The 26,412-nt window shown below is 44.9% G+C and overlaps 1 protein-coding gene across 1 annotated transcript in view; it reads right to left on the bottom strand.

The window, feature by feature from the left end:
* The window catches only part of LOC126442695 (uncharacterized), a 57,641-nt gene extending 36,246 nt beyond the window's left edge, over positions 1 to 21,395 (bottom strand). The window contains exon 1 of the mRNA XM_050090744.1: positions 21,073 to 21,395. Within this exon, the coding sequence (XP_049946701.1) occupies positions 21,073 to 21,395 (323 nt within the window). The remainder of the gene's footprint in view (positions 1 to 21,072) is intronic.
* Positions 21,396 to 26,412: the final 5,017 nt, after the last annotated feature.

The raw sequence follows: 26,412 nt of genomic DNA on the forward strand, positions 1-26,412 counted from the left end.
ATCACGCCTTACAGCAGTGTTTACGCAGGACCGAACATGGCGCTGAAAGACCTCCACAAACACCACATTCGTGTAGCCAGTTCACGTTCCTATTTCATCCAAGTCTCTCGCAATAGTACACCTTGGATTCATACCACAGGCTGTTTCCTGCTGCTCCAACTGTAATTACCTCATCTCTCTAGCATTTGTTTTCACAAAACTTGTGAGCTGGTACGCTGCACCTAATTCCTCCTGACGCTCCTGGCTTTGACTGTTAACTAGAACCAATATTCTTCTTTTCCTATTCTGATTTGATCCCTACATGTCTTTTTTTCTTGAAGCTAGTATTCTGCTTCAAAATACATTCAACTACATCTGGATGAGGCCCTTCCTCCACTACTTCAGATAGCAAGCCAAACTGATTTACTAACTGAATTTCGAAGTTTTTTCAACAGTTTCTCTTTTTGCTTCTAACTTTCCCGTCCCTGTTTCTTCCCTTAGCCTACATAATTCCAAGTCCTCATTTTCTAATCCAGCCTCAAGGGCACAAGTTTTTGCCTCCTTTTCAGCGACTTTTCTGTCCTTTCTACATAACGTACGTTGCCATGGAGAGCGTCTTATCTACCCAGTTTCCTCGCCGCTACATTCGCCCCAATAAACCACAACCTACACAGTCTTCACACCCCCGCCTTCAGATTTCTACAGCAAACATCACATTTGCTAGACATGTTTTGACAGAAAAATTTACACAAGGGAAGAGCATAACTTGGCACAAGAGCACTGATCTTATGTAACCTGTATTAATACGCAATGAAGCGCTAATGTAAACAAACTTTTAAAAATCTCAAAAACTTTATAAAACTACCCTGGTAATTCTTTCTAGGCCACAACGTATTCTTGAAATTCCGTATTTCCTTTAACACCAGTGATCTTAGGGAACTTCACTGTCTTTGTCAGAATGTGTCCGTTCCAGAAACGCGATTTTCTTTTTAAATCCATCCCCATCAAATGAGGAAAAAGTTACCTTGCAGTGCATTACTGTGGGCAGTGTGCAGTCAAGTCCAGTTAAAATGTGAAATCTGCACTAGATTGCACATGTTTTAATTTTCGTTCCTGCATTCCTTTATTAAACGCTAGCAAGTTTTAAGTCGTTCCAGGTATGTCTCTCGACATAACCTACGTACTTTGCAGTACGATATGAAGTCTCCATAGGAATTGTTCAGTTTCACTGAAAACCGTTGCAGCTGAAATCGGAAGATGCGTGTCACTTCAGCAATTATACTATGCTTTCTTCCAATTTCGCCATGTGCCAAAGGCCTGCAAATTTAGCACAAAGTGCTTTTTGATGTACAAAACAAGGAATATCGTCTGTCGACATTCGTGATTTTATCCTGTTTCATTGTCAATCAAATCTTTAAACTCTTTCTGCATATTCCAGAATCCGAATCAAGAACAGTTCTCCACATGAGTAACCTAGAGGCAGATATCCTACGATTTGTGAGGCAACTTAAATCACTTAATAACTGAAAGTCTTCCGGTCCGTACTGTATACCAATTACGTTTCCTTCAGAGTATGCTGATGCAACAGCTCCATACATAACAACCTTATACAACCGTCCGCTGGACGAAAGATCCGTATGAAAAGATTGGAAAGCTGCACAGGTTACACCAATATTCAAGAACGGTGGAAGGAGTAATCCAGTAAATTACAGGTCCATATTATTAACTTCGATATCCAGTAGGATTTTGGAACATATATTGCGTGTGAGGACTATTAATTACCTCGAAGAAAACGGTCTATTGACACACAGTAAAGATGGATTCAGAAAAAATCATTCTTGTGAAGCGCGAAGTGTTGAGTGCTATCGACAAGGATTTCTAAAAGGCCTTTGACACTGTACCACACAAGCGGATTCTACTGAAATTGGGTGCTTATGGAATTAGCTAACTGGGTTCGTGATATCCTGTCAGAGAGGTCACAGTTCCTTATAACTGACAGTCATCGAGTGAAACAGAAGTGATTTCTGGCGTTCCCCAACGTAGTGTTATAGGCCCACTGCTGTTCCTTATCTATATAAATGATTTTGTAACAATCTGAGGAACAATCTGAGATCAATAAATGCAAAACGATTTAGAAAATATATCTGTATATTGTGGAAAGTGGCAATTGATCCTAGATAATGAAGTCCATATGAGTGCTAAAAGGAATCCGTTAAACTTCGGTTACACGATAAATCACTAAATCTGAAGCCCGCAGATTCAACTAAAACCATAGGAATTATAATTACGAGCCACTTACATTGGGGGTTGGTGTTGGGTTGGGTTGTTTGGGGGAAAGAGACCAAACAGCGAGATCATCAGTATCGTTGGATTAGGGAAGAATGGGGCAGGAAGTCGGCCGTGCCCTTTCAAAGGAACCATCCCAGCATTTGCCTGGAGCGATTTAGGGAAATCACGGAAAACCTAAATCAGGATGGGCAGACGCGACTTAAATTGGGAAGAACACATAATGTTGAGGGGGAGGCAACCCAAAGACTGCGATTCATTAGCAGAACATTTAGAAAATGTAACAGATCTACTAAAGAGACTGCCTACGCTACGCTTGTATGCCCTCTTTTGGAGTACCGCTGCACGTTCTGTGTTACCCCGAAATAGGGGAAACAGTGTTACTGACATGTTACAGAATTTGGGGTGGACATCAAAAAGGCGTTTTTCATTGTGGCAGAATCATCTCACGAAATTTCAAACTTTCTCCTTCGAATACGAAAATAATTTGCTAACGCAGACATACTTAGGGAGAAACGATCGTCGCAATAAAATAAAGGAAACAGGAGCTATCAGGGAAAAGTATAGGCATTCGCTTTTTCCTCGCACTGTTCGATATTGGAATGATTGAGAATTGTTGTGAAGGTCATTCGATGAACCCTCCGCCAGGCACTTAGGTGTGATCTGCAGAGCATCCGTGTACATGTACATCTAATGTCGTTTCACAGTAGATATGCACTACCTGTAACGTATATGAATTGAGAAACCTCTTCGCTCTCTTCTGTCACTGCCACTCATTTTAAAGAATCGCGACGGTAGATCGCTCGACTGCCTCCTTCGTGCAAACAGCTACTGGCCCAGTGAACCTCCATCGTACCGAGATCACATAGCGAAGGGTAAACAGCGCTGACAGCGCGAGTCTGCCGAACTCGAGAGACTTGTGCCGGCCGGAAGACGCCGCACCGCGACGCCGGACGAAGCGCGGCGCTCTTCCGGGCGCCTCCGAGAAGGACCGAGCGGAGCCGAGCGGAGCCGAGCGGCAGGCAGGCCGGGCCCGCGCCGCCCGTGGGCCAGACACGCCGCACGCGTGACTCGTGGCACGGCGCGGCGCGGCCGTGATTATGAGCCCCTACCCAGCTGCGGCGAAGTCACTCAGTCAACTCCTGAGGCGTCACCGGTGGCCACAGGTTGGATGTAAGATGCAATACTTCACGTATGTTCGTTTGATATTTTCCGGGAAAAAGATGTCCATTTTTAAAAGTGACAAACAGCAAGCGTGTAAAACACAATGCATCAGAATAACACATATTAAAAGCATAATATTACCGAGGAATACAGCAGTATCAAGAGCCATCAACTAGAGATAATTACAGAGAACACTGCAATATACTGAGAAATGTCATTAGACCAGCTGATAGTATCAACTGTGTGAGTAGTATGTACATATCTGAGAATAACATCAAAATAAGCTGGTATATAACGAGGACAATGCCAGGCGAGCAGCGGAAATCTTCGGTTATCTGTTTACTGAATGTCGTAGTGTGAAGACGTTACTAACGTTAACGGGATTTGCAAACGTTTAAATAATAAAGTCTTGAACGTCGAAAAAAGTTCAAACTCCTGCGCCTCACTCACTCAAATTGCTTGTAACACCATTTTTAATGTGGGCAACTAAAGGTAAAGCTGAAGGATACAAACTGTAAGGAAATGGAAGCAGTAATTACGCAATAAGTAAGGGTGCATGTGCTTGAGTTCATATATTATTTGGGACGGTATATTTTTCTATATCATGCACTACCGCTTTTGCGTCAGTCACCTAGCTCGTGAAATTTATTTTTTCCTGTGCGAAAGTAAATATTCAGTCATAAGGCTGTAAAAATAACATGTTGGCAATATATAAATCAACTTCCACTTCCATACTCTACAAACCCCTGCGAAGTGCGTGGTAGAGGGTTTTTCCTGCAGTAGCACATACTGGACCGTCTCCCCGGCCACTTCGCTCCTGCGCGCCCTGTAATTAGTGTGACCTCGTCTTTGCCGGCCCTACGAGAGCGACAGCCAGGCGTCCGTCTTGTATTCTTAGATTCTTCGCTTCGTACAGCTTCATGGAATGTTGTGAGTAGGTATTCATCTTGAGGTGATTTCTCTACATGAAATCTCAGTTTTTTTAAATCTCGTCTTTGATTTAAGAACAAAAATTTGAAAAGATTCAACCTTGAACAAACACGGTTTCTTCTCTTTTTACCGATACGTATTTCGGCCATATCTCATTATCACCAGCGGGTTTCCTTTATTCTTCTGCCGAGTAAAGAGTAAAATATCGCATTGGGATACGCATATTTTTGGGAATGTGTTATTTTTGCTCAGAACGTTATAACAGACATGTATACCATAGTAGCACATGCCGTTGTTCATGTCGCTGCACGTCATCTGCAATACCGAGATACCAGCCAAACTGGAAATTGCAGACACGGACATCAGCAACATCATGTTCCATTAATGCATACATCTTTCTGAGAATGTTTCGAATGCAAATGTACAATTCTAAAATTATACGTTTCCCCTGTAACAATATATTCTTTCTAGAATCAAATTTTCACTCTACAGCGGAGTGTGCGCTGATATGAAACTTCCTGGCACATTAAAACTCGAACTCGCGACCTTTGCCTTTCGCGGGCAAGTGCTCTACCAACTGAGCTACCAAAGGACGACTCGCGCCCCGTCCTCACAGCTTTAATTCCGCCAGTACCTCGTCTCCTACCTACCGAACTTCACAGAAGCTCTCCTGCGAACCTTGCAGAACTAGCACTCCTGGAAGAAAGAATATTGCTGAGACATGGCTTACCCACAGCCTGGGGGATGTTTCTAGAATGAAATTTTCACTCTACAGCCGAGTGTGCGCTGATATGAAACTTCGTGGCATAGTAAAACTGTGTGCCGGACCGAGACGCGAAATCGGGACTTTTGCCTTTCGCGGGCAAGTGCTCTATCAACTTTTTGTTCTTTTTTTTATGAAGAGGAAAAGAAAATTTTTCGCATCCGCCCACGCGCGAACCCATGACCTTCCGTATCCTATTCCCGCGCGCGAACTACTTTTTTTTTAATTTCTTTTAGGAAGGTCACAGGGCGTGGAACACGCCGCACTAGCAGTGGGGTCTCTCCACGGCACCGCCAGTGCGTCGAGGCCCAAACCCCTCCTCCCGCCCCTTTTTCCATGTCCCCAGTTGGGTCATAGCACTAAGTGTGCAGAAATCTTAACGCAAAATTCCCATTCTCCGACGTCAGAAAGACAAAGAAACCTCTTCTCTGAGTATAAACTGATCACTGACAAAAACTTAATAATTCTTCTTGACTCACACAAATACTTTGGAAGTCGAACACGAGTAATTCTGAAAATTTTGAAAAAACTCTTCGTGTAACATAGAAGTTTCGGAAGCAAGGTAATAGCAAATAATAATAAAAACACAAGTGACTTTTAATTTTCTTCTGTTCGTTCTCGTTCAAGGTGTTGTAATGGTGCCACATATTTAACCGACACCCATTCCTTCAAAAATGATCTTCAGCATGTTGCCGTAGTGCTTCTTGTGATTTTGCATATTCACACTTCATGTAAACGCGGAATTCTATCTCGTTGTCCGACCCAAGTTTGTTGATGACATAACTAACATATTTTCCCAGTAACCAGCTAATGGCGTTCGTTTTTAATTTCGGAATGTATGTCATGTCTGGTCTCAGGAGGAGCGATTGCGTTATATATTCGGTCGAGGATCGGTGAGAAAGGCGCTTTGTTGCCTGATACAAATCCAGTTATTCACATTGCCGCCACAGGTGAATCTATGGATGAGTGTATCCACCAGACTGCATTTTCCACAAAGGTGTGTCTGGTTTAAACCGATCCCATACAGTGTCTCGTTGGTGCTGATGACATTGTTAACTGTTTTGTACCATGCGGAAATAGCGTCTGCAGATAGCCCGGCACAGTTGATGTTTCGCCATACAGCTTTCCAGTCGCAATTAGGGAATTTCTTTTCAATTTTGTTTCTGCCCTCATTTAACTTCCTTTCAAGTACGATGTCGCGCGCTGTGGTACATGTGTTGCTTCTGATTTCGTCACTAAGGTAACTTGCTTCGAGGAAAAAGTTCCTTACGTACTGCAGACGGGCATTAATCCTTCGCACATCAATCGGTGTTTGCAGACTATGGGGTGTCACAGCCTCAAAGAGCTTTGCGGTTATACATTGTGGAAGTTCTCTGAGTACATGGACAGTCCGTTTGAGGAACAGAGCAGACGCTTTATTTCGAATGTCCACCAAACTGAGGCCCCCGTTTCTGACATCCAGTATAACGGTAGTCGCACCAACCCTGAATATGTCTCCTCGCCATAAATAATTGGTAACAGTGGACATGATCCCTTTCGCTACTAGTTTGGGGATTGGAAATACCTGTGCAGTGAAATACGCCTTAGACAAAATGCAGGAGTTCATGAATCTGACTTTTCGCACCTGGTCCACAGTTCGATGGATGTTCTCCATTGCAGCTCCATGAACTTTCCTCCTAGCTTCCGTCCAGTTAAAAGCAGCCATCCTCATCGGACATGCCATTAAGGTTATTCCCGAAGTTTTATGTTTGTTGTCTTGTTTTGTCCATGCCAGTCGGAGGTGATCTAGGACCCGCAGATTCAATATTTTACTTTTGTTTTCATTGGTCGTCGCTCCCGACGCTAGACAATATTTTTGGATTTCTCTTTCCAGTGTAACTGTCTCGTTATTCCTTATCACAACACCCACGTGATCAGCATAAGCTCGTATGACGGTTTTCCCAACACTCAATGTTATGCCTGTTAATCTTGCGTGGACACTGCGGAGAAAGGGCTCTACAGATACGGTAAATAAAAACATAGATAAGGGACTCCCTGTGGAACCCCTCGCCTTATCTGTATGGGTTTAGATGTCTGCCCATTGATTACTATTTTCACATTTATACCTGTTGCAATATTTCTTAGCATGTTGGCGCTGATGACCTCGATGTTGAGCGCCCATAAACCCCAACACACACACCTTCTTAGCATGTTGGCTATCTGAGGGTGAAAAGCCATTCTTGACAGCGTCGCAAAGTGGTATCTATGACTAAGGCGGTCAAAAGCTTTGTTGAAATCTATAAAGATTAAAGCACATTTTATACTTGCCACTGACTTAATTGCAATGACGTCTCTGTATGCAGATAGACTTTCGAATATCGTTCTGGTTGGAGAACAAGATTGATGATGACTCAATATATTTTGTTGGAAAAGGCACGGAGTCTTTTGTTGATAATACGCGAAATTATTTTGTAATTAGAATTTAGTACCGAAAGAGGCCGAAAATTGTTTAAGTTGGTTTTGCCTTTACTCTTAGGAATCAGTACTATTTAACTTTCCTTAAACTCTGCAGGGACCGCTTTTCCGGTCAGGACCACATTCGCCATGGAAGTGATCTTGTCCCCAATTATAGACCAGTAGCGGGCATAAAAATCCACAGGGAGGCCACCAAGTCCCGGAGATTTTTTGAGAGGTGAGTTACGCACTGCCTCATGCACTTCATCTTTAGTAATAGGTGACAGGATGTCAGCGCTTTCTGTTCCCGACAACTGTGGACCTAAAATAGTGAGAAAGTCCTCGAGAGCTGCATCGTCCACTGTGGTAGGGGCACATAAGTTGTCATAGTACCTGTGGACTTGGTCCAGTATTTCTTTCTGGCATGGGAGCCTTGTACCAGTATGCGTCTGGACTTCAGCAATAAAAGTTTGACGTCTGTTTTTAGCATGCCGTACCAAGTGATACAGAGAAGCAGCTTCATCAGCTACTACTGATGTGGCTTTCGATTTAATTTTTAGTCCCTCCATCTGTTGCTGTTTAATGCTTAATAACTTGGTTTTTATTTTTTGATATCATTCAGACGAATTACGTCATCATGTGCCTCTTGATATAAGTCTCTTAAAACTTTATAATAAAACTCCATTGTATTCCTCAACTCCCTGCGCCACGCTACGCTATACTGCATGACAACTTTCAGCAGCCTTGGTTTAGCCCTCCTAGTCCACCAGTCAATGTCTGGTGGGTGCTTGTCTGCTGTGCGGAGGCACATAGTCCACGCTACTCTTATTTCCTGTTCCAGTTCTTCGTCAGTTAAAACAGATATATTCAAATTCCATTGCCCTCTGAATCGATGGGTTGGCTGTACACTTAAATTAAAGCAAGTTAAAAGTGTACTGTGATCGCTAAAATACACGGGAACAGTTTCAACGTTTAATAAAAATTTTTGCAAATTTGGTGACACGTAAATTCTATCTAGTGTGCTGCGGGAGTGGCTGGTTATATACGTGAACTCGACTGATGTCGGGTGCTGAAGTTCCTATACATCTTTGAGTTGTAGATCACTTACTAACTTTTTTAACTGTGGCGAGTAGTTGAAATTGGGTTGTTGATCTTTCTGGTTTAAAACACAGTTAATATGTCCACCGAATATAAGAGAACACGGGTTTTTCCTCAATAAATAAATAGTTCAACTTGAAAAAACATCGCACCATCCAATTTATGGGAATTTCCTGATGGGGCTTAAAGGTTAAGCACGGTCATATCGACAATTTTTATGCCTACGGCTCTTCCTGATTCTAGTCGTTCGATTTCAGTCACCGGAATGCCTTCCCTTATAAGAATGACTGTACCGATATGGCTTCCGTAGAAACACTAACAATTCCAAAAAAGCCTGGGATCCGAAATGCCGTCATCGCAACTTCTTAAAGCAACGCGATATCTATCCCAGACTGGTACAAGAATTCTTCTGACTCTGCCAATTTGAAGGGTGACTGTGTTTTATTAATGTTAATAGTAGTAGTGCTATAAACTTGCATCACAGACATACCAGAAGAAGCTATTTGGGATGAGGATCGGTATGATTATAGCAGCAACGTGCTTCTCTACAAGTCAGGATCTTTACAAGCTGTGTGCCCATTACATGCACTAACTTCATAGAAAAATTTTTACTGCTTTTAAACAAAGTGCTTGAAAAGAAAATTATCCTGAAATCCTGACAATGTATTGCTATAAGTCACTGTGGTCTTTCTCTTTCTCCTCGTCAGTGTTGGTCCTGATTTCATATTTAATATTCTTTTTCTTGACGTCTTTCTTCTCTGGTGTGGTTTTCGCTTGATGACGCGTAACAACAAGACCTGGTTTCGGTCGCAGCCTCCGACGGTGGCCGTCTTGCGCAACGGCGGTGGCTTGCGAGTCGTCAGTATTTGGCTCCGGGGTGTTGTCGGTTGCGTTATCTTGCTGGCGAGGCGGTGATGTTTGTTTATTTCCTCCTTCGGCGCGGTGTTGCCCTTCGGAGCGAGCAGGTTGTTTACTTGGTACTTCCTCGTACTGTTCGCACTGTATGGGCTGTGCACTCGATGCGGTTATTGCAGCTGTGACCTCAGGCTCAGGGTCACATTTCTGTGAAAGGTCACTACGAGCTGCGTCACTATCTGCTCGTGGCGGTATAATTCCTTGTGCGGGAGTGGGAGCCACATCGACCTGCATTACACAGCCAGTATCATCCTGTATACAAGGTCAGAGTGTTAGAAGCAGCGATTTGAAAAGCTCCTAAACTGTTTGTCAAACAAGGATACCTGATCCGTCTATTGTGACTTACGCTTGCTACTGTTTGCCCAAATCATTCCAAACAAGTGACAGGAACATCATTGTCATCCTCATAATCGCCTTTTCCCGCATCATGTGGGGTCGGCGTTGTTTTGCTGGATCCCTCTCTTCCATAAATTCCTATCCAGTGCTTCTTCTCGGAGCCATCTTTTCTCCCATAGGTCTCCTGCTACCTTGTCTTTCCACCTCAGTTTCGGTCTTCCTCTTCTCCTTGATTTTTCGATTTCTAGGTCTTCAACTCTTCTCCCCGCGTAGTACTCCCCTCTTCTCTGCACGTGAAAATACCATCTCAGCCTACTTTCTTGGATCTTCTTCCCTATGGGCTCCACTTTCACTGTTCCCCTGGTGTACACTTTCCTTAGTCTATCCTTTCGTGTTACCCCACTCATCCACCTTATCATTCTCATTTCAGCCACTTCCATCTTTTTCTCTTGGAGTTTTGTGATTGGGCAAGTTTTTGCACTATACAGCATCGCAGGCCTCACCACAGACTTGTAAAACTTTCCTTTCATTCTGCAGCTAACCTTCTTATCACACAGTACTCAGCTCAGTTTCCTCTAGTTCATCCATAACTGTTTATCCTCTGCTGTATTTCGACCTCCAGTCCTCCATTAGTTTTCATGTAAGAGCCTAGGTATTTAAATTTCTTGATCATCAGTTGTTCTCCTTGCAGGTTAACATATAGATTTTTCGCATCCTTTGTTGTTTTTTCCTCTTCCCGCCATAAATCCAAATTGTTCTTTACATATGTCAGTTCCTAGACCCACTCTGTTCTCAAATATCCTTTCCTAGATCTTCATTGTGTGGGACATCACTTTTATCCCTCTATAATTGCCTTTATATAGAAGCATACTGCTTCTCCACACATGCGGCGTTCCTTCTCCTTTCCAGATCTTCTGCATTAGATCCTAGAGAATATCAGTACCCTGTTCTTCCAGACCTCTATGCTTCTATTGGGATTTGGTCAGCTCCTTGGCCCTCCCATTTTTCATTTTCTTCATCGCATGTTGGACTTCTTTTCTACTTATACTTTGGGTCATTCTTTCATTTATATCTCCATACTCATATTTCTCTCATACATTTTCCTCATTCAATAGCCTTTGAAAGTACTCCCACCACCTATTCAGGATTTTCTCAAGGTCGTATAATACTACACCGGATTTATCCTTTATCGGCCTCACTGATGTTATGTCCTTGGTCGCCTTATCTCTTGCTTTAGCTATCTGTAGGAGTTGCCTGCCGTCCTGTCTTCTTTCCAGCTCTTCATACGCCTCTTCCAAGACAGGAACATGCATACCAAAGTGCCGTGGCTGACATCTTATCATTCCGAGAACGAGGTGCCGGAGGAAAGAAAATCGTGAGTCATATCTCCATAGAATAATTTTATCTGGAACACTTCCAGATGGTGTTTGCATACAAAAAAAAAGGGAACTGTGAGTCCTTCTGAATGCAAACTATTTTGCTGTTTGGTTATTTATTCCCCAATCTAGTTTCAGCGACAAATGTCGCAATCATTAATGGGTCATGGGGTCTTTATATCTAAAACATGCAGAGAATAGCATAGTCATAAAACACTATAAAACATTATTATATGTGTACAGTTTGTTTTATAAATACTGATTTCCGTGAGTACTTTCATAATACCTTATTTATTATACAGTACGGCATGGTTTTAAGATTGTTGTTGGTCTTTGGGGCATATTTTCTGTGTGCCTCTGTTGCCGTTTTTCGCGGCATAGGTTATGTCATCTACAACTGTATGAGCGGCTATTACTAAACAAATACAAAAACATTAACTTATGTATGTCAGCGTTATACAGTTGGGATTGCCGTAGTGTTGTGGATACAGTTTTGATGTGTACTCGGTTGTTACATAGTTTCTCGTGTACTTACGTTCGCGGCAAGGCTTTCAGCTAATTTTACACACAGAAAAACGTAAGTTTAGCACTTCGTTCATAATTCAAAACATTGCGCCATCTTACCATTAGCATGTGTCGCGAGAAATGTATCGCATGTTACAAGGACGCTATGAAAATTGTAGCGGAAGTTCTGACGACTTCTGTTCTTCGTTTTTGACTTTTTGCGTGTGTGTGCATCCTGTTATGTGTAGACCACTTTCGATATTAGTAGAGGTGCAGTTTTTGTTCATTGGGTGTCTTGCGAAAGTGGAATGTGTGCTGTCACTTTTTAGGACTCTGTGTACTTCGTTCGGATATTTTTTATTGTTTCTATGGGTTGTAGAGAGTTTCAGGGAGAGCATAAGGGAACAATTGACAGGAATGGGGAAAGAAATACAGTAGAAGAAGAATGGGTAGCTCTGAGGAATGAAGTGGTGAAGGCAGCAGACAATCAAGTAGGTAAAAAGACGAGGGCTAATAGAAATCCTTGGGTAACAGAAGAAATATTGAATTTAATTGATGAAAGGAGAAAATATAAAAATGCAGTAAATGAAGCAGGCAAAAAGGAATACAAACGTCTCAAAAATCAAATTGACAGGAAGTGCAAAATGGCTAAGCAGGGATGGATAGAGGACAAATGTAAGGATGTAGAGGCTTGTCTCACTAGGGGTAAGATAGATACTGCCTACAGGAAAATTAAAGAGACCTTTGGAGATAAGAGAACCACTTGTATGAATATCAAGAGCTCAGATGGAAACCCAGTTCTAAGCAAAGAAGGGAAGGCAGAAAGGTGGAAGGAGTATATAGAGGGTTTATACAAGGGCGATGTACTTGACGACAATATTATGGAAATGGAAGAGGATGTAGATGAAGACGAAATGGGAGATAAGATACTGCGTGAAGAGTTTGACAGAGCACTGAAAGACCTGAGTCAAAACAAGGCCCCGGGAGTAGACAACATTCCATTAGAACTACTGATGGCCGCGGAAGAGCCAGTCATGACAAAACTCTACCATCTGGTGAGCACGATGTATGAGACAGGCGAAATACCCTCAGACTTCAAGAAGAATATAATAATTCCAATCCCAAAGAAAGCAGGTGTTGACAGATGTGAAAATTACCGAACTATCAGTTTAATAAGTCACAGCTGCAAAATACTAACGCGAATTCTTTCCAGACGAATGGAAAAACTGGTAGAAGCCGACCTCGGGGAAGATCAGTTTGGATTCCGTAGAAATATTGGAACACGTGAGGCAATACTGACCTTACGACTTATCTTGGAAGAAAGATTAAGAAAAGGCAAACCTACGTTTCTAGCATTTGTAGACTTAGAGAAAGCTTTTGACAATGTTGACTGGAATACTCTCTTTCAAATTCTGAAGGTGGCAGGGGTAAAATACAGGGAGCGAAAGGCTATTTACAATTTGTACAGAAACCAGATGGCAGTTATAAGAGTCGAGGGGCATGAAAGGGAAGCAGTGGTTGGGAAGGGAGTGAGACAGGGTTGTAGCCTCTCCTCGATGTTATTCAATCTGTATATTGAGCAAGCAGTAAAGGAAACAAAAGAAAAATTTGGAGTAGGTATTAAAATTCATGGAGAAGAAGTAAAAACTTTGAGGTTCGCCGATGACATTGTAATTCTGTCAGAGACAGCAAAGGACTTGGAAGAGCAGTTGAACGGAATGGACAGTGTCTTGAAAGGAGGATATAAGATGAACATCAACAAAAGCAAAACGAGGATAATGGAATGTAGTCAAATTAAGTCGAGTGATGCTGAGGGAATTAGATTAGGAAATGAGACACTTAAAGTAGTAAAGGAGTTTTGCTATTTAGGGAGTAAAATAATCTATGATGGTCGAAGTAGAGAGGATATAAAATGTAGACTGGCAATGGCGAGGAAAGCATTTCTCAAGAAGAGAAATTTGTTAACATCGAATATAGATTTAGGTGTCAGGAAGTCGTTTCTGAAAGTATTTGTATGGAGTGTAGCCATGTATGGAAGTGAGACATGGACGATAACTAGTTTCGACAAGAAGAGAATAGAAGCTTTCGAAATGTGGTGCTACAGAAGAATGCTGAAGATAAGGTGGGTAGATCACGTAACTAATGAGGAGGTATTGAATAGAATTGGGGAGAAGAGAGGTTTGTGGCACAACTTGACTAGAAGAAGGGATAGGTTGGTAGGACATGTTTTGAGGCATCAAGGGATCACCAATTTGGCATAGGAGGGCAGCGTGGAGGGTAAAAATCGTAGAGGGAGACCAAGAGATCAATACACTAAGCAGATTCAGAAGGATGTAGGTTTCAGTAGGTACTGGGAGATGAAGAAGCTTGCACAGGATAGAGTAGCATGGAGAGCTGCATCAAACCAGTCTCAGGACTGAAGACCACAACAACAACAATGGGTTAGGCCTGATAGCAGTTACATGTGAGCTGGTATATTCCCGCATGCTGAATTTTTCTGAGATTCTTTTGTCTGGTCTTAGCCTTTTATGAACTATGTTGTTTGTTTAGAATGTTATTGGGATCCCTTGCTTTTTCAAGATGTTCCCAGTTCTATGTGATATTTTATTACTTTATGTCAGTGGGCACCATATGTTTCCGTTTCCTGAAGTGATGTGGTCTGCTGTGTTGTCTGTGTGTTTGGCCTGTGGGTTTTCAGATTCTTTGCTTGTGCTTTTGAGTGGGTGGCCACTATTTTTATGTTTCATATTTACCTTGCTTTTGAGCTTGTTTATGATATCTGCTTTGTAGTCATTTTCAACAGCAATTTGTTTGATTATAAATGGTTCAAATGGCTCTGAGCACTATGGGACTTAACTGCTGTGGTCATCAGTCCCCTAGAACTTAGAACTGCTTAAACCTAACTAACCTAAGGACATCACACACATCCAAGCCCGATGCAGGATTCGAACGTGCGACCGTAGCGGTCGCGTGGTTCCAGACTGTAGCGCCTAGAACCGCTCGGCCACTCCGGCCGGCTGTATTTGATGATATTTAGTTCCTGTGTGTACTCTTCAGTTTAAGGCGTGTTCTGTTAATCCTGTGGAGCATGGGTGCAAAGCTGGCATATTTACTGAATGTATGGTGGTTGGATGAGATATGGGTAGCAGTGGTTGTAGATGTGGGTTTTCTGAAGATGGGAAAATAATGTTGGTCCTTGTTTCTTGTAACTGTAAGATTCAAGAAATTTAGATTCTTGTTTTTTTTTTTTCTCTTTCCTTTGTGAAGTGGGACTGAGGTAGTACTGTGTAGCTCTTCAACTGTTTTGTGTTTCATCTATAAGACAATTATGTCATCCTCGTATCGGCACCAGTCAATTATTTTGTACTCATCTTGTTTTAAAAAGTTGTTGAATATTGTGTTTTCTATACGATCCAAGAATATGCCTACTAATTTCCCACTGAGGGGATATCCCATGGATAGCCCCTCTTTTTGCAAACAGAAGTTGTTGCTGAAAGTGAAGTAGTTTTGTTCAGTGATTAGACTAAGAATGGATGAGATTTCATTTATTTGTCTTTCTGGGAATTTCTTGTACTTTAGCTGTTGTTCAATAGTGTTTAGAGTTTCTTCTGTGAGTATGTGTGTGTACATGGATGTAATGTCAGAAGATACAAGTTTTGCAGGTTGGGGGGATGTTCTTAATTTTCTCTATTATGTCTTCTGGGGTTCTGAAGCTTCTGTTGTTTGTGTATGTGTATGTTTTCTCTAGGGATGTGTACATGTGTCTCTCTGAAGTCCACCGCTGGCCTGACTAGAATGAGAAGTTTGTGGACCCTTGGGAGGCCTGTTAAGAGTGGAGCTTTAGGATTCCTTTTTTACCATTCTTTTTGTCTGGTTCGGTGTGAGGATGCGTGTGATGCTTTCTATTAATGTCTTTGGGATCCTTTGATATCTTTGTGTTGGATAATCACTTAGGTTGGTCATTTTATTCTATCCCAGAAGTTTTTCTGTTTATACCAACAACAACAGAAGAAAATTATCACATACAAAAAGCAATAGTGGAAGGGAAAAACGTAATAAACGAAGAAACAACCCTTTTCAACGACACAATCTTCACTGCTCTGAGAGAACTGACGCACGACACACAACAGAAAGCACACACTTGCAAAAGAACCACACCATCAGACAGGGACACATAAATGAGGAACGGAAGTCGTCAGAACTCGCGCTTAAATTTTCATAACCTTCTTGCAACGTGTGATACATTTCTCACGAGACACGCCAGCGGCAAGTTGGCGTAACGTTATGCATTATGAAAGAAGTGCGACGGTTATGTTTTTCTGTGTATAGAACTAGCTGCAAGCCGTCCAGCGAACATGAGTACACGAGAAACTATGTAACAACCTAGTACACACCAAAACTGTATCCACAACACTACCGTAATCCCAACTGCATAACGCTGACATACGTAAGTTCACGTTTTCGTATTTGTTTACTAATAGTCGCTCAGACAGTTGCAAATGACATGATTTATGTTGAGAAAAACGGCAACAGAAAACCACAGAAAATATGCCCCAAACACCAACAAGAATCTTAAAACCACGCTGTAATGTATAATAAATAAGGTATTATTAAAGTACTCACAGAAAGCAATATTTAAAAAACAAACAGTTGACATGTAATTACGTTTTAGACTGCTTTATAACTGTGCTATTTTCTGCATGTTTTAGATTGATGGCGATATTTGTCTCTGAAACTAACTTGGGCAAAGAATAAATAAATAAATGAACAACAAAAATATTTTGCATCAAGGCGGACCGACAATGCCCACGTTGTTGTTCATATCTCGATACTACAGTTGGTGTGAGAAGTGTCCGCAAAAGGAGGAGGACTGGGTTTGAGTGCCAGCCTGACACACGGTTTCCATCTGTCAGCAAGATTCAGGTTTCAGATTAGTGAGAAATAACGTTATTTCTGTTATCAGTACAATTGTCGTAGTTATTTGTCGTTGTCATTGTTAGTTCGGAGACCGGTTTGATGCCGCTCTCCATGCCTCACTATCCTGTGCGAACCCCTCCACTACTGCAGCCTGCATTCGTCTGAACCTGTTTGCTGTACTCAGCACTCGGTGTCCCTCTACAAGTTTTTCTCCCCACACTACTTCTCCATTACCAAACGGACGATCGCTGACGTCCCAGGAGGTGTTCTGTCAACTGATCCCTTCTTTCAGTCAAGTTGTGGCGTATTTTTTACTGTCTCTAATTCGATTCAGTATCTTCTCATTAATTAAACCATCTAAACACCTATTCTTCAGCAGTTTGCTCTAGCACTACGTCTCAGTACCTCTTATTCTCTTCACTTCCATACAAGACTACACTGGCGATAATTACCTTAAGAAATGACAGCCTAAAGGTCAAATTTATGTTAAAGAGCAAAACAATTACTCTTTTCCAGAGATGTTTTCCAAGCCCTAGCCAGTCTGTATTTTATGTCCTGTCTACTTCGGCTGGAAACAATTATGTTGCTGCCTGAATAGGACTACTCATCTACTGCTTTAGAGTCTTCCTTCCTAATCTAATTACTCTTTTGAATGTGACAGGTCAACGTTTCAGCAATCTTATTAGCTCACTTAGTAAGATATGGGTATGTTGAGATGTATTTCACTACTTAATACACACATCAAAAAATAGATTGCATCACCTCGGTTCCGAGAGTTCCGGAACCTGTACAGAAAATTGGAATAGATATCAATATAAACATCATTTCCGCCCTTTTTATTGGTCAAGAAAACCACACGTTGCACGTTGTTCCACCATACAGCGAGACCTTCAGAGGTGATGGTCCACATGCTGTACACACTGGTACCTCTAATACCCAGTAGCACGTCCTCTGGCATTGATACATGCCTGTATTCGTCGTGGCGTGCTATCCACAAGTTCTTCAAGGCACTGTTGGTCCAGATTGTCTCATTCCTCAACGGCGAATCGGCGCAGATCCCTCAGATTGGTTGGTGGGTCACGTACCGCGCTGCACGGTGTCGTGGTTCCAAAGATGGACTTCGCCACGGACGTCGGGAATGAAGTTGCGCATTATGCAGCCGATTGCGCACAGTTTCAGTTGTAACAGGACGTCCTGTGGCTGCACGAAAAGCGTTATTCAACATAGTGGCGTTGCTGTAAGAGTTTCTCCGAGCCATAGCGGTTATCCACTGAAGTAGTAGTAGCCCTTGGGCGGCCTGAGCGAGGCATGTGATTGCAGTTCCTGTCTCTGTTTACCTCCTCCATGTCCGAACAACATCGCTTTGGTTCACTCCAAGAAGCCTGGACACTTCTCCTGTTCAGAGCCCTTCCTGGCACAAAGTAACAATGCGGACGCGATCGAACCGCGGTATTGACCGTCTAGGCACGTTTGAACTACAGACAACACCAGCCGTGTACCTCCTTCCTGGTGGAATGACTGGAACTGTCGGATCCCTTCCGTCTAATAGGCGCTGCTCATGCACGGTTGTTTACGTCTTTGGGCGGGTTTAGTGACATCTCTGAACAGTCGAAGGGACTATAACTGTGATACAATATCCACAGTCAACGTCTATCTTCAGCAGTTCTGGGAACTGGGGTGATGCAAAACTTTTTTCATGTGTGTATGACGGAGACATAACCATATTTGACAGAAAATGAAACTAAGCAAATGAATTATCGTTCGATCATCGACAGAGCACGAAAATAATATCACAACGGAAACATTTTCCCAATGTTGTGCAGATGTTACGAATTTAATCACAACCCATCATATCGCAGCATAAGAACATGAATCCTAGTCCGTGATTATGTAAATAGTAGTTGCGGAACATCAGGAACGTTTTCCTTTATGATATTAAAATGGCATTATATGCAAATGAGGAGCTAAGATAGGAAATTTGTGTATGTTCAGTGAACAGTACACATATGCCTCTAACAGCAATAACAACACTTGGGTGGCGATCGTAAAACGATATGTCTTTTGTAGAAAGAAAGTAATCCACTGATTATGGTACACCATTTATGAGTGAAAAACGAACAAAGTGTGCTTGAAGTCGCCAACTACAAAGTTATTTCCCACCTGATGCTTATCATAGACGAATTAAGTGTTGGCTAAAAGTGTACAAAACGCAGACCTTCTGGAAAGCATGAACTAATCTCATCAGACGAAATGCTATGCCTCCACTTAATTGCGCACAGAGGTCGCTTTGGAGGGCTGGATGCCGTGCTGCAGAGGAGGAACCAGGCGGTCACGTGACGCTCCACCGCTGACGTCAGCGGTGACGGTGAGGTGACAATCGCGGTGTGTATGTGCCAGTCGCTCGCGTGGGATCAGGGCGGTCATCTGCGTCGAGAAATGGCAGAAAGGAATTTTTGCGTTTCGACTTGTCCACGACCACATCACTAGTAAAGTTACACGATCTGTTGGTCTATCAATGTGGACTGTCCAAGTACCTGCAACGAATGGTGAACCACTCCTAGTGATGTGATGCAGTGGCGTAAAAAGATCCCAGCCGACAGGGCTGTTGACGAGTGTCACTCCAAGTGACTGGCGATCGGTTTCAAACGAGACGCAAATTGCCAATGCCTGGCAAAGCAGCTCCATCTGAACCAGCTGCCTAGCAATCGTTCGGAAGGCGGCTGCACAGGCTCGACATTTGGAGTCAGCGGCCGCCGCTCACACAGCCACACACAGCGGCGCGCCTTGAGTGGGCCAAACCACACAGAGACGGACAGTGGCTGGGTGGAGGTGCGTCACACGAGTCGCGCGATTTCGCCTCTTCTGAAATTATGGAGGTGGCGATGGGACCGACGGCCTATAGAGGATGCAGTTCAAGCCACTGGTGGTTCCATGGTGTCATAGGGGTGTCTGTATCACCACGACTTGGATTCAGTCACTACGGTCAATCTGAACCTGAACCAGCACGTTTATTTCAACATTCTCGGTGGCGAAGTGTTGCCCTATTCTCTGGACACTTGCGTTGTAGAAGATGACACACACAGTCGTGTTCCCAGGGCTGCGTGCAGACACTCCCGGTTTCTCGAACACTCAGGCGCCCTACAGCACATCGAGGCGACCACTAGACTACCCGGTCCCAGAGCCGCAGACGTTGTACGGTACTGTCTGGAACAGCAGCTGAGACGTGGCAGCCGACATCCCCACACACTGGTAGCTCTGCGGGATCTGATGCGTCAGTGGGAGGCCTCGGGCAGATGCTGCGTATCTGAAGAAACTTTCGGAACTCTCTTCCCCGCCGAGTTGACGAAGTCTTCGAGGCTAGAGTCGGTAATACCGTGATGCCATTTCATGATCCTTGAAGCAAAAGTTGGCTGGAATGTGACTGTCTTACTATAAGTTAATGATGTATGGAAAGAATGGGAATCATGCACCAGCTAGTTGTACTTCACAAGTTTATTCGAATCCTTACCTAGGTTTAAACAGATATAAGCATTTCTTCCTTGGAGGAAGTAGTAACGTGTGTAAATTAATTATGTGAAAAGAGAAAACAGGTCATAAAGCTCAGTCAACACTAAAATGACCCATATAAATGCTAACGTATAGCCAGATGGCTTAATGAACAGTAAAGCAAGGTAAAAGTGTCAATAAACAGCTGACGTGCCACTGGTTGGCTGTTCGATTCCTATGGCTTCCATAATTTTACTGTTGCTGACTGCTGCCATGTTAGAGATTTTAATTACGTATATACAGCAAATGTTGTGGAGTATTACTGTAATCTGGTGGTGCAGGGTGTTGACTCTATAATTGTTTCTTTCGAAAGGTAATTAATTTAGCCACTTGCAGTGTTTATTGTTCACTTTTGAACTAATTTACAACTAACAACGATATCGAGCTACAGCTATTGTCATCTCATACGACGCTGTACTTTTATTGATTTTTGATAATACGGTTGGGAAATAGGAATATAAATTCAATTTTAGTAAGGCAAGTAGTCTGGATGAAAAGCTTCTATTGTTAGTTACCGCTTTCAGTCTTTGACTGTCATCATCAGATTATTTACTGTCTGCTGTAGCGATATGCGGAGACAGCGAGCGGAGAGAGACGTATGCCACGAGGCACATTCCATTGACTGCTCGGTGGAAAGTGTCAACAGAAGAGGCGGCGGCAGAAGGTATTAGCGCGCTTCCTCTTTGGGTCTCACAAATGTGCGCTTATTGGCTGATAGTTAGTATCGCAAAATAGGAAAAGGTGACAGTATTGAGAATAAATTTAAGGAGAGGAGAAAGAATTAGTTGTACAGTTAGTAGTAATGGCATCGAGTACTCTACATACCTCGGTACACAGCGGGAGTCGATACAGTCGTCAGCGATCCGGCAGTCGAGGTCCACGAGGACTTCCAGGGATTCGTTCCACGTCAGGCGGCGGAGCTGCGCCAGGGCGCCGGCGCACCCCCCTCCCTCCTCCGCTCCACCTGCTGGCGGCGGCGGCAGTCCGGAGCCCCAGAGGCGGGCTGCCAGGCGTCGCGCAGCAGACCACGCGGGGGGCGGCTGCTCCAGGCTGCCGCACTTTGCGACCCCCGGTGACAAAACTGCAAACCGTTCTTCAGTCACCTCGAGGTCTGGACTCTGACTCACGAGCTTCCATGGGCTACTCATATGCACATCAGTACTAGCAGCTACTGAAAGTGAAACACTAAGAGAGCTGCAGCCAACGATAATCGACACGGCGTGAGGTGTGCTGCACACTTTTACAAGCAAAAGGTCAACAAGTCAGCTGACTGTCAGCACGGCGGCCACTGCTGCGGCTCCCCTTGACGAGGGAGCGGGAAGAGCTGCGCCGACAGTACAACACTGGACACTGTGCCGTCATTCCGTATGAGCCGAGGTTCTGACTGCAGCATCGGTGTGGACGGTCCGCGCATCGAGGCCCTGAGCAGAGCGGAGAATGCCACGTTGCACTCTTGCCCATCTCACGGGGAGCCACTCGCTATACAATACGTAATTGCTTACACTGATCGCAGCTGTTACATTTCTGAGTCCTTGAGACAGCTCGCTTGCGATATTTTCGACATCCTTTCGACAAAATACACTCCTGGAAATGGAAAAAAGAACACATTGACACCGGTGTGTCAGACCCACCATACTTGCTCCGGACACTGCGAGAGGGCTGTACAAGCAATGATCACACGCACGGCACAGCGGACACACCAGGAACCGCGGTGTTGGCCGTCGAATGGCGCTAGCTGCGCAGCATTTGTGCACCGCCGCCGTCAGTGTCAGCCAGTTTGCCGTGGCATACGGAGGTCCATCGCAGTCTTTAACACTGGTAGCATGCCGCGACAGCGTGGACGTGAACCGTATGTGCAGTTGACGGACTTTGAGCGAGGGCGTATAGTGGGCATGCGGGAGGCCGGGTGGACGTACCGCCGAATTGCTCAACACGTGGGGCGTGAGGTCTCCACAGTACATCGATGTTGTCGCCAGTGGTCGGCGGAAGGTTCACGTGTCCGTCGACCTGGGACCGGACCGCAGATACGCACGGATGCACGCCAAGACCGTAGGATCCTACGCAGTGCCGTAGGGGACCGCACCGCCACTTCCCAGCAAATTAGGGACACTGTTGCTCCTGGGGTATCGGCGAGGACCATTCGCAACCGTCTCCATGAAGCTGGGCTACGGTCCCGCACACCGTAATGCCGTCTTCCGCTACCGCCCCAACATCGTGCAGCCCGCCTCCAGTGGTGTCGCGACAGGCGTGAATGGAGGGACGAATGGAGACGTGTCGTCTTCAGCGATGAGAGTCGCTTCTGCCTTGGTGCCAATGATGGTCGTATGCGTGTTTGGCGCCGTGCAGGTGAGTGCCACAATCAGGACTGCATACGACCGAGGCACACAGGGCCAACACCCGGCATCATGGTGTGGGGAGCGATCTCCTACACTGGCCGTACACCACTGGTGATCGTCGAGGGGACACTGAATAGTGCACGGTACATCCAAACCGTCATCGAACCCATCGTTCTACCATTCCTAGTCCGGCAAGGGAACTTGCTGTTCCAACAGGACAATGCACGTCCGCATGTATCCCGTGCCACCCAACGTGCTCTAGAAAGTGTAAGTCAACTACCCTGGCCAGCAAGATCTCCGGATCTGTCCCCCATTGAGCATGTTTGGGACTGGATGAAGCCTCGTCTCACGTGGTCTGCACGTCCAGCACGAACGCTGGTCCAGCTGAGGCGCCAGGTGGAAATGGCATGGCAAGCCGTTCCACAGGACTACATCCAGCATCTCTACGATCGTCTCCATGGGAGAATAGCAGCCTGCATTGCTGCGAAAGGTGGATATACACTGTACTAGTGCCGACATTGTGCATGCTCTGTTGCCTGTGTCTATGTACCTGTGGTTCTGTCAGTGTGATCATGTGATGTGTCTGATCCCAGGAATGTGTCAATAAAGTTTCCCCTTCCTGGGACAATGAATTCACGGTGTTCTTATTTCTATTTCCAGTAGTGTAATTTAATGTCGCATGTCAGCCATGCTGTTCTGCCACAGCTCGACAGAGTTAGCACCGCTACCACAGGAACGTGCGATGTACCTGCCTAGGCGCAGACAGTAATATTTAAGTGAAAATCAGACTTATCGTTAACTGGTTTGATTGGCGAGATTGGGAATAAGACATATGGACCCGTGCTCATAAACCTTTGCAGAACGCCAGAGCAGATACAGTCTCACGTTGGTGTGAGAGCTGGCAGTGCGGGGCTGGAGAGGAGACTCCAGGCTGGCCGAGAGGCAGCTGGGCTGCAGGCGGCAGGGCGCTCCAGACTGGAGCGGCAGCCGGTGGGAGCCTCTCCTGGTGACTTCAGATCTCCAGTCCAGGCTGGGCCGTGAATGACGACCCCGGGGATCCTGTACTCTCATCTCCTGGAGCGCCGCACACTACGCCTGCCTCATCACAGTCTACCTGCCAAGTACTGCGTCACAGTCAAATAACTGCAGCCAGAAAAGCTGGAATTCCCAATGATGTAATCGGCATACCACTCTCCTCTCGCTTTAACCTCTGGATCCGCGTCTGAGCTGTATTTTCCTCTTAGCTGTAGCCGTGTTTACCCAGGGTATCTCGTTAGGTAAGTAGCAGAGGCGCTGCCATTCGTTGTTCTGTACACTTCCGACGCAGTAGTTGCACTTCTGTCCCTTTGTACTTGTGTGGGAACGTTCAGCGCTTACGGAGCAGGGAGAAAACAAATGTACAAATGTAATAGCTAAGTACTCATGAAATGTTGAGATCATTTTTGAAATAATCGAACTGAAATTGTCGACCGATATGCAAGTGCGGTTGACATACGGTACCTCGCCGCAAATAAAGCAGCAATGAAGGCACTGAGTGGCAGAGAGTGGCTTTGCACTAAAAAGCGCTGATATGTTCTCACCTGCCAGAAAGGTTACGGCAGAATCTCTGGACACACAAAAGATATTCTGCCTGCTCATTCCCTCACGAGGCTCACGTCTTTTTGAGCAAATGCGTGATAAAACCCTCAGTGAGTTACACTGCAAAATGAATCAAAAGGAAAGAAGAAAGCGTAATGTCTCTGTGAAGGAACAGACGGTCAGCCCGCGCAGCTTCACTCGTCAGATCCGCTTCGCTTAGGGAGTCCAGCTGAGGCTACCTCGGCTGTGAGCTGACATCGCCGGTAAACATTCTGAAAGTTCCGTACCCGCCCAGTGAGACTGCTAATTCTGACGGCGTCTCTCGCCGTCGGTGTGGCTACCGGGCTGTAAACATTCAAACAGTCGCTTCTGATAGGACTGTGGGCAGCTGCCACTGTTAACCGAAAAATCGAGATGCCATTGCGGTACGGCTATTGTAATTAACCACTGTGAACGTTCCAGTAATGCACACCTGATATCAATGAACGTAATTGACTCGTACAGAGGGAAGTCCACGCTCCTGACCCAACACGGAGACCTCCGCCTCGTCGTGTCTGAGGGCCGACTGACTCACTTGGCGCTCTCCGTAACCTGCGATGTAGAATTGTACGACTCGGTGTTTCTCGTAGAGCTTGTCCCCGTGAACTGTGCAGCGATACTTGAAGCTTCCCGTACTGGAATAATGCCCCAGTTACGGCCAAAGACTGAGGGACTTTCCCTGACAATCACTGTAACGAAAGGAAACTACTCCTATTGTGATTAAGCGAAAGTGTGTTTACGGCCGACTGGCGCGCCTCCTCCACGTACTCCCCGGCCTGTGCGTCTGGCTGCAGGCAGGCCGGCCTCCCACGCAGCGGGCCACGGCCCCCACCCCCGCACTGGGCGACTCGCGCCGCGGGCCGCTCGCGTTCTCCGGCCGTGGGAACAGACTCCAGCCACAGCCTGGAACCTCTAAAGTCTGGAAACTCTACAAGCCTCAGAAAACAGCTGGTTGAATGTAATGAAACAATCGTCCTTCGATTCTGCCTCGTATGTGATCATTTTTTCTGCATCTTTAGTTTTTATTGTGTGATATTTTAACTTGTTCATATAGCAAGTGTATGTCTGAAAGCATTACCCGGGGACTGATAAGGTACACTTTCTCTTCTGAACCTCCGTGCGGAAGTTTTGATGATCGTTCCTTCAGCAGAGAGGAGCGAGGGCAAAGATCGCTAGAAATACACTGGCGGAGAAGAAAATCTCAGCACAAAATAAAAATTACTGTAGAAGAATGAGATTGCGGGCGTACATCGCTCTGGATGACACACCTTATAGCTACGAAGGGAACTATGAAGTACAAAACCCGCTGCCTCAGCTCGAGGTAAAGCAAAGGTGAAAAAGCCGAAGTAAGGCATCCTGCAGCTCTTTTAATGTAAATGTTTGTAAAAGTAGCATCTGGATTTCCTGGTCAACTCCTACCAATAACCCATTTTATTTTCCGTGTTTGCTGTAAGCTACGGGTAAAGACACAAGCGGGACATGCACTTGCATGTCAGATGTGACAGCGTTCGGCGGCCCAGATATTGCCCACGATGCTAACACAACACTGGCTGATGATGCCAACAGGGGGCGGGACTGGAGCTATCAAATGATGTCGACAGCACGAGGCTACGGAGCTTGGCTGCACTGCTTAGTTGACGAGTAACTCACGACAGTGCTACAGTGCTAGTGCTGTTAATACAAAGCAGAGCAATGGCGCCGATAAACAAAGCAAACATTGCGTTATATCTTCAGAAACAGTAGCCAAAGTCGAGATTTGATCAGAAAGGAACTCAAGAAATTTCGCTGAGTGTGAAAGAAGTGGCGCACGAGTCAGTGGAATGCGTGGTGTCGTGCGAACAATGTACAAGGGGAGTGCAGTGATGGCGATACGTGCACGGCACTGGAAAGTTGTACTGAAACAGGCGTGCTGTGGTTCATCGTCGCTGTCGGACAGAGGGCCGCAGCTCCAGTTTCCAGTCACACGTAGTGAAGGACAGTCGTTGTCCAAGGAGCGGATGCTAAACATAATCACGTACTTGGAAAATCGCAGACAGCATAGCAAAAGAACAATTACGAACATATTTTGAACAAGTCTGCAGAAATATGACCGTTAGTGTGTAAGGAAAACTACAGACATTCAACGGAGGACAAGGCTCACTTGCGCGTTTCAAGGATGCTCGACATACATTACAGAGTTTTCAAAAGAAGCAGTGGATGCTTGCATGACGTC

The sequence above is a fragment of the Schistocerca serialis genome, unplaced genomic scaffold (assembly GCF_023864345.2).
Source record: "Schistocerca serialis cubense isolate TAMUIC-IGC-003099 unplaced genomic scaffold, iqSchSeri2.2 HiC_scaffold_1401, whole genome shotgun sequence".
Lineage (NCBI taxonomy): Eukaryota > Metazoa > Arthropoda > Insecta > Orthoptera > Acrididae > Schistocerca > Schistocerca serialis.